Source organism: Pomacea canaliculata, linkage group LG3 (assembly GCF_003073045.1).
Source record: "Pomacea canaliculata isolate SZHN2017 linkage group LG3, ASM307304v1, whole genome shotgun sequence".
Classification (NCBI taxonomy): Eukaryota; Metazoa; Mollusca; class Gastropoda; order Architaenioglossa; family Ampullariidae; genus Pomacea; species Pomacea canaliculata.
Window position 1 is genome coordinate 3,441,596 of NC_037592.1, and position 14,572 is coordinate 3,456,167.

Here is a 14,572-nt window from a genome sequence, read left to right on the forward strand (position 1 = left end):
AGTAAGACTTAGACCAGATTAACCTTCAGTACTAAAATTAACTGACCAGAACTTCGATCTGCTGTAAAATGTGAGGGACATTAAACGCGGAGTTTTGGCCTCTAGAAGGGTTATGACCGTCATTTGTATATCAGGTGATACACAATGCGAACCCTTGAGAAGTCTCAATATACTTAGATATTTTAAAAAGGAGCGAAAAGTTAAAAGCTAGCGATAAACCACATTTCTCCAAATAGCAACGTGACAACTGATGGAAATCTTTATATTGTTGTGAATGATTCAGGCAGGCAAGCCCTTGGAAATAATTTATACATCAACTTCATATAGAACTGGTACTGATACTAATGCACATGTTAAGACGAATGTTGCAAAGGTCGAAAAAAAACCCAGCTTATTTATACACAAATCACCTGCATGGCTGTATATATATATATGCTACATACCACACTAGTTTATGCCTTCACTTTGACAATTCACTGAAAATTTTCGCTCTTTGCAGGAGGGGATTTTTTAAGCATTATTTCCACCATTAAGAAAAATATTAGTATCATCAGCTGTTTTGAAACGTTCAAGGCATTTTAACAACTAGCATTTATTTAGCCAAACCTAAATATCCATCAACCATCCACTCACAGAAACAGTAGGGTACACAAACACAAAAGTTTACAATTTGGAAAGTTTATTACAATGCACATCCCTTGTTGTTAAGACATTCAATGAGAGAAAACATGCAAGACTTACTGAAGTCTGCCACTGAAAAAAAAAATTTAAGGTTTTTCACTGAACTATGGACAGAAAATGGGGGTGATGTTAGAAAAGACTGAATAAAGAAAATAGCTAGGCCTTTTTAACAGAAATAACTATCTGCACATATATGAACCAATACAACAGCCCTGTTACAATCACCTTTCTAAACTTACCTAAAAATGTACTAGAAACTGCACCGAGCCATCAGCAACACTTAGTAGGCATGCAGAACCGCAACTCTTTCCAGTTTTGGTAACCTTCATGCGTTAATAATCCACACCAGAAGATTACAAAGACTGAAAAGAATTGGTAGAAAGGCTACATTAATGTTATCTACTGTAACATTATTTTGCAATGATTAAATATTTATATTGTTACAACACAGTAACAGGAAGTATGGCAAAGACTGACAAAAACTATCGGGAATATTCTTGAGAAAAGGGCAACCATTTTAGTGGAGAATTAAACACAACTAACTGATGTTGGCATTTAAGATGCATAAAAGTCAAATGCATACATTAAGATGCATACAAGGCAAATAAAGCAGAAATCAGCCAAAGTGACAGATGTGTAAGAAAAAGTCATGTTATGTTTGGAAGATATCAAGATTTTATAATGAACAAATGACAATATTCCCACCTCTGCAAGTACTGGGGAAGGTAATACCCTTTCAATGTCACAAGCTCAAAGGTGTGATGTCATACATCACCTATCTTGTTACAAAGCTACACATTAAAAGATATATATATACACACACACAAAAGTAGGCGTGTAGGAGTGGATTGGGCTGGAAGGGTGATGTGTGGAAAGGATCTCAACAGGAAAGAAACTGTAAACTAATTTGCATCTATTCACAGACCCTCACCAATAAAATAGTTAAAAAAAAAAAAAAATCACAGGTCCAGGAGATTCTATTCTGCCTACTGTACAAGGTGGAAAACTGTATACGATACTAAATCTTCATAGATGATATCCACAAGTTATTAAAAAAAAAAAAACAACAGAAAAGCATGCATACACACAAAGTGAACAAAAGAAAATTATCTCAAAACAACTCTAGTCCTCATGAATGAAGTGTAAGCAAGACTTAATAAGATTTATAAATCAGATGGAAGGCTTCTAATCCTAATTCTGCATTAACACCATCAGCACAGCAGATGATAAACTACTATGCTATCATGTGAGCTGCATACACGAGGACCAGCCAAATCAAGCCGGATGAAATTATCCAATATTGCAGATGTTCTTTCATGATTCTAAGACTCCAGAGACGAAAGCACATTTAAAAGCGGATGTTAAAAAAATATATATCAAAACTGTTACCCTCAGACTTTCAAAACTGATGGCAGACATGCTTACATAGAGCTTCCTCAACGTTAAGCTTGTGAAGGTTGTGTATGTACACAGCACATCAAAGAATTATGGCAAGACTGAACAGCTTAAATAGTTTTGTTGATACACATGGAGATGGAAGAATGCAGCAAACCCTGGTGGGTGGGGGAGGGGTTGAAAAAAAAAGATTTGCAATGTCTTATTCCATTATTTTCAGCACCAAGTCCTCTGGCGCTCAAGTATACAACAAAATTCTGGGACCAATCTTTGCTCTTCAACATGCAACACCTACTTTGATCTTTCAGATCTTCAGTCAAAGTTAACCTTTTCAAGTTGCAGTATACTTTCCCAAACCCTCCCCTCCATTTTTTTTTAAAAACTGGAAGGCCTCTTCTCAAGAGTGCAATATCCTTTCTTGCTGCTAATTCACTCCAGGTAAGCTAAATCATCTGTTCCATTGCTTGGCCAGCCAAGATCCATCAGACTACACACCTGTCACATTGTCTTTCACACAAAATCTTTTAAATGGTAACTACTCTCTAGTCCTCTGTAGCAGGAAATATGTCTACAGAGTTAAGATGCAACAATGTGCGATTTAGAAACTCTCCAATGGCATGGGCCAGAGATGACTCCGAGGAAAAAATATTATTCCACATCTTGTGAGAATGGTCATAATGCAAGCACTGCTACCAGATGCTGATGATACTAAACATTTATCTATTCATCTTCCTCCTCTTCTGACTCCTCTTCAGCCTGTTCCAACCATGTAAGCCACTGATTTACCTATACAAAAAAAAACAAAACAACAAAAACAACAATCAATTATGGAGCTAGATTAAATCAGGTTCAAAGACCAGCACGAATGTACTGAAAAGCTCACTCAAGCGTTTCAGACTTTTATGCAGAATTTTTTTTTAAACAAAAGATTAAAATTTAGCTAGCAGGTTAAGCATCTTGTTTTTTCAGCCCAACTCATTTCGTATAGAAATAAATACAGACTTAAAACTCCAGATTCCCCAATCAAATGTTTTTATGCTCTGTTCCACCCACCTGGAAAAGAGCTTTGCCTTTGCCTGGGTACTCATCATTTACTTCTTCTTTCCAGCGTATAAAAGCTTCCTCTTCCACGATCTCAAGGTCATAGAAGTAAACAAAGAAACGCAAAAGCATGCCTGAAAAAAAGAAAAAGAAAGAAAATAGAGCTAAATCACAAATCAGAAAGCATTTTACCATGTCAAATCAATTTAATTTGTACCATATAACAGACACAGCAACAGCCATAGCTGGCAAAGAGTTAAATCACTTCTATCTGGCATCACTCTGAAGCACATATCTGCAACTCTTTGATTTTCCTTTTTTCTGCATTACACTTCCTGATAATGACAATACAACAACAAAGGACAGTCTCTTACCTTTTGGAAAATCATGGTTGGAGCAAAAGACCTGAACCGCATAAAGGGCAGCCACCTGAAGGTCTATGTGCTCATGCAAAAACTTTTGCAGGACACCCTGAAGTAAAACACAAAATTTGGAAAGTCAAATCATATGATGGAAACTTAAACCATCTAGCCTACTCTCCAAAAATACTTCAGTGGCTATTAAAATGCAAAAATCTGCATTGTTCATTAGAAACTTAATTCTTTTTTTAAAACAATAAAAAAGTACCTTGAGTCTGTCCAGCAGTTCTTTCTCCTTGTCCATCAGGGCTTTGTCTGGTGTTAGCAATGCATCTGCATTCTCACCAAGCGTGCTTTCTCCTGTGATGTACTTCAGCACACTAGGGCATTCATAAGGGAAAAACAATTAACCATGTTTTATATGTTAAAAAAATTGACAGATAACAGATCTTGGAATACCAATGAGTAAAAGCCCACTACAGACTGTTCTATTTCTCTTGGGTAATAACGCTTTAAAATTAAAAGTTCATATGATTACTTGAAGAAGCCCTGGTCAAAAGTGCTGTTATCAAGAAGCGTAAATTAAACAGGTATTGTGACACACACCTCGTCATAAGAATGTTAATGAATTTAGTGTTTGTAAACAGCTGAGGGTCGACCCGTTCCTTTATCCACTTGAAAATGGCATTGGCGGAAGGCTCGGCAGCAATCTGGCGTCCAAGTTCAGACTGTACACGAAGGAGTGGGAACAAGAAGCTGAGGCCGCGATCTTCCAGAATCTCAAGCATACGTTCCTTCCTCTGGTCTATTTCTGTAAATGAACTTCCCATGGTGCAACAAGCCCAAAAAAAACCATTAAAATTATTTTGACTCATTTGTTAACGTAGACTTATCCTTTCACCCCTCTTGAGAGAAAGTAAGAGAAGACTGATCCACTAATAAAGCCTCACCCACAACAGGCTTGATGTTAACTTCAAGACCAACGAATAATTTCCAACATTTTGTGCAGAGCTTTAGAAGCTTAGAATTAGAAACACTATACCAGAAAATGTACCCTTTCTCAAGCAGCTAAATGATCAGCATCCAAAGAATACAGGCCAGGGCTGATTGTTGGATCTGGAGTATTGATGAAGGTACCGGGCTTACCTGGCAGCATTTCTTGCAGGTTGAGTTTGCTATCAGTGAAGACGCTCACCAACCACTGTTTGTCCTTAACGCGATGGGCAGCTTGCAGGCACAGAAGGAAAAGGGGATAGTGTATACCATTATGAAACGGCTCAGCCAGTTCCACAAGAGTGGCAACCCCACACACCAACGCCTGTGCACCAAAGCGTGCCACGTGAGATTTTACCAAGGGAGTGTCCTGTTCCAGTTCTGCCATCTGGTCTGCTACCATTTTGAAACTCTGCAAAAGTTTAGACTTTTTTTAAGGTCGGGAACATACTCCAAAATTTAAAATCTATGCTTTGTATATCTTTAAGGATTATTGAGCAATAACAAAACTAAATAGCTCCAAGAGGTTTTTAAGACCTACAATAAAAACTCATTTTAATAAGCAAGTATTTTTTAAGGTGGGACACCTACTCCAATGAGTGAAATATTTGTTTTGAATATATATTTAAATGCTTTATATCCCAGAGTGTTAAAATACCATATTTGTATACATGATAGTGTTTTTGGAAGCTACAATGAAAATTTTGATTTTAATCAACATTTTCGTTAAAAACGTACAAGTATTTGAAAATTGCATACACACAATACCATATGTCATATACCAAAACTTTAGGTGTTTTTATAAACAGAAACAGTGATCTAAAGGATATCCAATTAACTTTTGTTATCTCAAGAGGTTTAGGAGATACAACCAGTCAAACATGAACCAGTAGACTTTGGATTTTTTCCTCTCAAATGCTAATTTCAGTCAAAGTAATGTTTCTACCAGGAAATCCATAAGCTATCCTTGAGTTTATACATTTCTAAATAAAACTGCAAAATTTGGATGTTGTAGCACAAGCCTATCTTGAGATATAGTTATTTTTATTTAAGCCGCTGCATCAAAACGAAATAAGAAAAATTCCGGTTTAAAGATTGAAAATGAATATATCTAATATAAGATTATTTTGAAAAATATATTTCTGATTTATATGCTACACTTGGCATCCTACTATGTAATTTAAGTCTATCCTAGTATCCTATATATTAATCTTAACAGCTTCTTGTTCAGAAACCATAAGCTTTTTGTTCCTCTTATTGCTTTCTCACTGTCTGGTTTCAGGTATAGCCTTATAATCTGCTTGTCTGTGTTAGATTAAGCACCATTATACTTAAGAGTCCATGCACATTTGCTTATTTATTTTAGTGGTTTGTCGTTCATGAGGTTAATATTTGTCTTCATAGAAAATTTATTGAACTTCCACCATTTACCTGATAGGACGCTAGTTTTCAGTAAATGGTTAGGCAGCAATGTCCATCGAAAACTTTAATAGTTCGTTCTGTCACTAAAACAGTTTTGGGAAAAAGCTCAGAAATGTTTATATATCGCATAACAAGTGCACTCATTGTGCGAGGAAGTGTGTGTGTGTGTGTGTGTGGGGGGGGTAACGCAAACAAATAAAAGCATTGTAGACTCGCTAAATAAAATTTACAGGATGCCGCATTTCTAATCAAAACCTTTGAAAATCTAAAAATTCCTACATATAAAAGATTTACTATCGGAATTAAATAGGGACGTTTACTTGCACATCATTGTCATTTCGGCACGTGCTATTCCCGAAACATTTTCTGTGTAGTCGCTGTATTTCGCTTGTTCAACTTGTTTCTCATTTCTCAGTGCGTCAATTGAACTTTTTGCTAGGACGGATCACGTCGTTCAAATTTTGTACCGGAAACTGGCAGTGAACAATACGAAAAAGAGTGACATCATTTAGTTAAAAATAGCTTAAAAACTATTTTTACCATAGCCTTTGCTAGGAGAGAATGCCGGTTCAAACGGTATACAACATGTCGGCGGGATCGAAATATGCGTAACCAAGGCTCAAAAAAGAGCAATTTCGGTATCAGCACGAAAACAAAATAATCTGGCTTTAAACATATCTAAAGGATGATCAAAGAACTTTTGTCAATAAGTCTAGGAAATATAAGCAGCCAAACATGATTGTTTCATTGATGACTTCAAAATCAGTTCCTCCATCTCAAAATGTATTTTACATCATCTTGAATACATATTAGTTATATAACATAACTTAATCCATGCAGGATGACAAACAGCTTCACATCAACATGTGTGCATCTGCTTGCAAAATATGTACATGTAAATGCATTGAAATTTAATCTTACAAGATAAATTTTATATTCAGCAATTAACAGAATTTACCTGCTCTGTTAATGGAACCCATCATAAACTGAGCTAGAAGGTCAGAAATCAGCCTGTTAAAAAAAAAAAAGTCTTGCATATTATGTGTGATATTGCTACTACACAAAACAGAGACAGGGTAAAGAAAACTTGAGTATTAAACAACAAAAACAATATATTGATAAAAATGAAAAAAGAGAGGCTTTGAGTAAAAAGGACAGCTGTTTTGCTCACGTACCTTTATCGACCATAACAAAAATAACAAGAATAATTCTTTTCACCACTTTGCTTGATTTACAAATTTCATAAGAAATTCATGAATCAGTTGCAGCAGTCTGATAATTAAAAAAAGGAGGTAAGAGGAATAAAAAAAACTTTACAATAACAGGCCTGACCTCTTTGGCACAATCAGTTCCTTGATAGCACTGACGGTCTCAATTATGTCTTGTTTGTTGTGGAAGGTTGCAAGAATGTCCGGCTAAAAGTACACAGCCCAAGACATGAAAATGAAATTTTTATTATAGTCCTTTTCTTTGAGACCTCCTAGAAGATATGACTATAAGAGATAATAGGCTGCATTTGCTCTTTCCATTAAATGTGGACTTCCCAAGAAGCCCAGTTTTTTTTTGAATAAGGGAGTTGAAGATGGACGGTCATAAACAACACCAAAGACAGGAACCAGAAGTCTGGGTTTGATAAAATTAAAGTAAAAAAAAAAAAAAGATTTACTAAAAATCTGATCACGTTCTTTCCCTTTGGACAGCAACAGCTGAGTGATATGTCTCAACTAAAGTCTCTGGGGCACTGCCAGGGACACAACTTTGATGGTTAAAGAGCAAACATAGCTTATTATGTTTTACAGTCATATCATCTAACAGGTCAAAGAAACACTGGGTTCATTAATACATTATATAAGCCACAAAGCAGAATGTAGAATGTGCAACATACCACTTTCTCTTGCAGCCCATCTTTTGTGATTGGTTCTTTCTTTGGTATCTTAGGCTTTTCCTCCTTGGCAGGCTTGATTACAATAGGCTAATAAAATAAGAAACAGATTTTATTCTTATGCTTAGACTTATTAATGGTGCCTTCGTAACACCAATGATCAAACTCTTGATTTTTATTTCAAGTAGATAAAAAAGACATGATCATTTTGTATTTTGCTGGCTGCCAGAGGTATCTTTACACATCTAGAACAAAGCATGACCCTTCAGGCAAGCAAAGAAGCATTACCCATATTTCAAGAATGACTGACCTGCTGTTTATGGATGGGTGGGTTGGCTACATCCACTGTTACCCTCTTCGGGGATATAGACAAAGGGGTGGACTGAGGGGCGAGAGGTTGGGAGGGTGCTGCCTGGGCTGAACGCGGAAGCATGGCTGGAGTGTTGGGCTTAAACATAAAGTTCTTCTGTGGCCGCAGACTAAGCTCCTCTTTGCCATTAAGCAGACTGCCAGTTCCTGCAAAATCAAAATAAGTAAATAATAAAGAGTCTGCTGAAAAACTCAAAATACTTAGCAAGCAGACCCTGGAAAGGTGGGGAAAAAAGTGTGAGAATTGTAACTGTAAAGCAGAGCCTAATATAAATGTTTGCGAGCAAGTGTAACTGTCTACTCACCTGGAAGTGGAGGCGATGGTGCACCACGACTGACACCTATCCCACTGCCCGCACTGCCTGGTGCTGACGATGACTGTCCTTGGGATTTGCCACCAGTGGTGACCTGCTGCTGCTGCTGCTGCATTCGCTGAAATCTGGGTGGCATGTTCTCTCGATTTCCTGGGCCTATATAGTTTAAAAAAAAGATACCCATTTTAAAAAAGGCAAAATGATATTCCCCTGAGATTTAAGGGCGGAGTGGGTGTAAGCAAAACCCATAAGATATCATAATCTAAAACGAGTCTTGCTCTGTGCTAGACAAACCATCTTTGTGACAACAAACTACCCTAAAATTTAGGAGATCAGAAGTACACAAAAATGCAGAGCAATCACCATTACCTTGCCTGTTCTGCTGCTGCTGTTGTTGTTGCTGCTGCTGCTGCTGCTGGGTGTTCTGCTGCTGCTGCTGTTGCTGCTGATTGTTGCGACGCTGGTTCTGAGGGCTGCCACCTTCTTTGTTGCGGTTGCGGTAGTTATTTTGGAAACCACCTGCATAATCACCACTCTCTTCTTACTGCTGGTTTGAAAACTTAAAATATGCATCTAAATACTTCCTTCAATAAATGTATTAAAGTAAAAGAATACCTGTACTTGCTGTAGCTTTTTCAGGCCCCAAAAACTTAGTTTTTGCTTCATGGTTGGTGTTTTTTTTTTCTGACCCTCACTCTTTTTAGCTCAAAATGTGCATCCTCCCCAAAAACATCAATAATATTCAAAAAAATCTCACTCTGATTTTGTTGGTTCCCACGATTGCGCCCGCCGCCGCCACCACCTCCTCCTCCACCACCACCACCCATGTTGCCAGCAAACTGAGGTGCAAAATTATCAACCTGAATAACCCCAGGACCTGTTCCAATGGCAGTACCTGCAAAAAAATAAAATTAAGAAAAAAAATTACATTGATTTTCTCTCTTTTTTGTTAATTTTTAATTCGGCAGGATTGTAGGATATTTACTAATTTCCAGCAGTTTAACAACATATACATCAACATGATAATGAAGATTTCATTAGAACATTACAATAGACAAAATTTTTTCTATTTGACCCACCATCTTCACCTCGAAACACTATTAAAACAAAACAAAAATGAACACTTACTCATGGAACCTAAAGGCACATTGAAGATGTCACCAAAACCAGGCTTCCACTGTGGGCCCAAGTGCCCATTCAAACTCTGCGCATTGAACATCTTGCTCCGACCCTGACCCTGAAGATGAAACAGAGAATTGCAGAGTTAAGCCATCAAGGAGAGACAGCAGCACACACCTTTGTCCCTTTAACCCTCTCTGAACTTAATCTACATCCATTCACACAATATCAGACTGTGTTGGAAGTAGGCAAATAAGCAAAGACAGCTTGTTAGCTCTGATTGCAGCTTGTTACGCTTGCAGCCAGAGCTGACAAGCTGTCTATGCCACATTAAAGGAAGAATTGTTAATACCAATCTGGACGCACCAAATGCTACTGTTATAAAAAGATGGCAAAATGCACCAATAATCTGAATGTCACTCACATTTGCTGCCTCCTGCCGAATGGCTTGAATGGTACGAGGTCCATTGTCACTAGCCACTCGTCTTGGCTTCCACTGGAAAAAAAAAAACCCCAGCAATTAAGGATAACATTATCTCCATTTATTTAAACACAAATTATTAAACTGTGAAAACATTTTTTTGACTGAATCTCAAAATATTTGTTACAGTGGACTGCATAATGTACTAAACCTCTCTATCCACTTAATCTACCTGATTAGCTCGCAGCTCAATGACATCCTGCAACATGAAGCGGATCCTGGATGGCAGCTCCTCATTTATTGCGAAGACTTCAATTCGCTTAAAGTACTGATTCATCAATGCCTGAAACGACCATCACTTGCCATTAGGTGTTGTAGGTAGGACACAATTCATTACCGCAAAAAGTTCTCACTCTGTTATTTGTAAGCTACAGGAGTATCTTGCTCTCTGCCAATGATAAAAGGCTAGAAGGCCAGATCCTTCTGACTGCTAAAGCAAGGGAAGTGATAAGCTGTCTGCACTTGCAAATATACCAATGTACATAGAGGAAAAGTGACTTAACTCTTTTTAGGGCTGTATAAAAAGAATCTTTCACCAATATCACCTCACCTCTGCCTTACTGGTATCCAGGCGAGGGCCAACAGTGCGCATTATTTGACACAGACATTCCAGGTCTTCGGCCATGTCTCGCACAGGCGTGTTTTTTTTCTTTTCCAGGAGCTGCTGGATGCATTTGTGGAGAATGCCCTCATGTAGCATCTCCAGCTTTCCGAGCTCTCCTACAGAGTAGAAACATTAGGACTAGCCACAACACCAAACACTTGCTCAGCACAAGTGTATTGTATTGTCATGCACAAGAGGCATTCACATAAGATTACAGTGCTTCTAAAAATGAAATTCTTCGTTTTAAGGATTTTAATGCTAAGAATAATAAAACATTAAAAAATTAGCACGTAAAATATTTTTAAAAATATATTTTAGACAGTATTCACAATCACAGACCACTAGCTTTAGTGTCTTTGTAAAACACAATTACCTAAATATGCAAGAATGCTCTGTTATCTTACAAGTCTTGGAAATCTATGCAAACCAAAGAGGATACTCCCCTAAAATTGTGCAAAACTGAGAAATTTTTGTTCAAAAGCCAATTACAGCCAAAATAATATTTAGACTGCAAAGCCAATGCATACAATTATTGTCTGTTTAAGAGTACAAAATTTTATTACTGTAGATTTAGCTTTTAGCTGTCAAAATGAACACAAACAAAATTTCTTAATTCTGGAAAAAAGTTGCTTCTATTTTAGGTGTAACTTGTGGTAGATAGCTAAATAAAAGTAATGCATTTATATCTTTCAGTGGGCATTTTACCATGTAATTTAACATAGAGTTTCACATGAGCAAAAGTTGTTTTATTATTTTTGTCATGTCAGCATAGCTACATTAGGATATAGATGAAATGAATCCAGTTTCAGCTGATGCAGAGATCCACTAAAATGCTACCTTCTTTAAGTTTTCTTTAAGGATCATTAATTTACACTTTTGAATGCATAATTTTCTTCTTTTGACAAGTGTTTAATACTTTGAAAAATTATTACTACACTATTGATATATTGTACCATTATTTATTTTCAAGCGATTGTGAAAAAAGTTTTTAGAAACCAAATTAGGCAGTTCAGCTTTTAGGATCTTTAAACAACTCATTTGGGGAAAAAAATCTGATAAAAAAGTGCCCTTACATGTGCACTTTTAAAAAAGTTCAAATTGTTCATTGAAGCTTCAGGACAGCCGAAATGCATTATGGTAACTAGTTTCAATTTCCTGTTTTAAAATTGTAAAAGGTTTATAACAGAATTAAAGAACTGGACAATTTTAATCTATTAAGTTGTCAAAAACTGTAATATTTTTGTATTTGCAGTGCAAGTGAAAGCTGCCCTTCGAAATCTGTTAAACATGCTTGTGGTTTTCTCCTTCACTTGCTTTTGACAAATGGCAGACTAGCATCTTTTCAGAGTGTTTAATTTTATTAAAGTTTATTTTCACATCAAACCACACATTTTTGAATAAAACATGTGAACTATATATACTATATGTTAAACCAATAGAATCTGTTGTCTTAACCTTGACAGTGGCCTCCCAAAATGGCTATTTTTTGCACCAGTCTCTGACCTTAAAAGCATAAGCACCAAAACCAAGCAAGGCTTACCAATAAATTTGATATTGCCAAGCATCTTTTCTTTGGCCAGGTGGTACTGCTCACACTCTTCTTCTGTGAGTGGGCCATCTTTCTTGTCAAATGCTATGAAATATAAGCCACTAGAAGCTGTCAATATCAAAACTTGGACCTGGCATTTCTAAAATGCAATGAAAAAATGTCACATTTTACACGTTCCATTAAAAAAGCAAATCCACAGATCTGAACCTGATCAATTTCAGACTGGTTTAAAACAATTTAAGAAACAAATCTAAAAACTTGTATATAATTGCACATTGTAAAACTTATAAAAAACAAGAAGCAAAATGGATACATGGACATTATTTACTGCATACATGATTTACCTTCAGTTGCCTTTGATCTGTTCTCAAATTCGTCTTGGCACTTGTTTAGGAGGAGTCGACGAAAGCTCTAAAAAACACACACACATTCCATCAGCCAAAGGTCACGGTTTATGTACATTTTATGTGGTGACTGATTATAGCAGGAAATCAAATATTTGAATTACACAAGGGTAATTTTTCACCACCACATTCTAAAAAACCTAGAGAAGCCAAATTAGAACATGAAGCATATAACACAACCACCTGGGACTTAGGAATACACGAAGAAAGATAAGTTCTCACAGTTATGCCAGAGGAAGGGGGTTCGAAGTTTGGTACGTCTTCACATAGTCGATGACACAGCTGTGCATACAAGTTGCTGTACTTGGGCTCTTCTAAAGCCTTGTCAAAAATCTGCATGAAAAACAAAGGATAAAAATGTGGCATCAAAGCAAGCATCAGAAAAGGGACATTTTTAACAATTTGTCTGTGGTTAAACAACGTGTAACATTGCAATCCAAATGGTCTATACCTTTAGCATCAGCCACTTCCTGTCATTGCAAAATGGCTGAAAGTGTGCAAAATTCCTCAATTCTTATGCTTATATTTCTGTTCAAGATACTTGTACATTCTTTTTACAGAAAAGAATATTTTATAAATTTTATAAAATTAGGGCTACACGTTTCTTCCTCAACTCTTCCCTCTTCTTTTCTGGCTGATGAATGAAGACTTATTTTATTATAAACACTAACACTAGCCCAATTCAAATGAAAGATGACAGTAAGCGTAACTTACTAGTAAAATAACACCCTTAAGGATGACAGAGTTGTCGATGCCCACATTGAGCAACTCAAGACTCAACTTATCAAACTTCTCTGGTGTGAGCTTGTTGAGGATTCTGAAGACAAATTATATCAACATGCCAACATTTTTTTTTTCTAGAAAATGTCAAAGGCAATTTTTTTCAACAAGGGATGATATTTAAGATAATAGTGTTCACAAGGTCAAACTCCCCCCCAAAAAAACCATGACAGTATAATAACATACCAAAATGTGAATTTCTAATAGCTACACTAGTCCTCCACTCATTTTGTATTTTTCCTCCAAATAGCATCTTAATGAAATAATGTTGTAAAAGCTCTTAAATGTTGTTTAAACTGAACACAATTTCAAAAAAGTGAAACTATCCACAGCATCAGAACTTTGTCAACTCAAAAGTCACAAACCAAATGCCTTAACAATGAATCAGTACCCTCTGACTCTGCGAAAAATCTGGTCATGTCGGTCTGAGTGAGGCTGTACATCGCGTCTGAGAACGCTCGGAGGAACCCATCGGCGAGTCGCCTGGGCTTGCTGTGAGCCCGGCACGGTGGGTTTGGGTGGTCTCTCGTCCCTAGGAAAACACAACGGCTTATTATAAAAACTGCCTGTCTTAAATGTGTGATAAATTAGCTTAATCATTCTGTTCTCGCCAAACTTCTAATACTAATTGTTTTACTTTCTGCATATGGCAATAGATTCACATATACCAACATGAATGAGTTGGGAAGAAGTGCATAAAAAACAAAAAAAAAAAACAAAAAAAAAAAACAAGGAATCCTTTAATAAATCCAGGCTCACACAACAGAACGTTTTTTCAAAGAGATGGAAATATAATGTATGCTGCATTTCTTTTCTACTCACTGTCCTCCTGTGTGTGGAGAAACACCACCCTTGCTGGATTTTGAGTCCAGTATGCTGCTTATCTCTGCACCGATATAGGACGCTCAAGTTGGATTAAAAAAATAAAAAAAATGAAGGGATTTCTCCCTTTACAACCTGCAACGAGAGGCGGTTGTGATCAATTAATGAATTAAGCTTCAACAGCCATTCACAATCATACTGACTGCAACTTATACAGACTCTACAACAAGCAAGTTTGTCATATACCTTAACTATAGGTGAAGAAGACATTTTCTGAGAACAAGAAATGTTGCTAATGGGGTGGGGGCAAAATCTTCTGAGCCACATATTCATACAACACTTTTTAACTATACACAT

General features: G+C 36.7%; 1 protein-coding gene across 1 annotated transcript; it reads right to left on the reverse strand.

Annotated features, from left to right (window-relative positions):
* Positions 1-662: 662 nt before the first annotated feature.
* Positions 663-14,572, reverse strand: LOC112558680 (eukaryotic translation initiation factor 4 gamma 2-like). Its single transcript, XM_025229265.1, has 25 exons — positions 14,569-14,572; positions 14,216-14,297; positions 13,785-13,925; positions 13,328-13,430; positions 12,836-12,946; positions 12,554-12,620; positions 12,201-12,293; positions 10,607-10,776; positions 10,229-10,339; positions 10,000-10,071; positions 9,585-9,693; positions 9,214-9,351; positions 8,826-8,975; positions 8,448-8,612; positions 8,084-8,289; positions 7,777-7,863; positions 7,224-7,306; positions 6,850-6,902; positions 5,128-5,159; positions 4,623-4,896; positions 4,083-4,287; positions 3,745-3,856; positions 3,492-3,588; positions 3,130-3,251; positions 663-2,862 (listed from the first exon to the last, which is right to left on the reverse strand). Exons 1-25 carry the CDS (start codon positions 14,570-14,572, stop codon positions 2,797-2,799), a joined length of 2,853 nt encoding a protein of 950 aa, XP_025085050.1. The 3' UTR covers positions 663-2,796.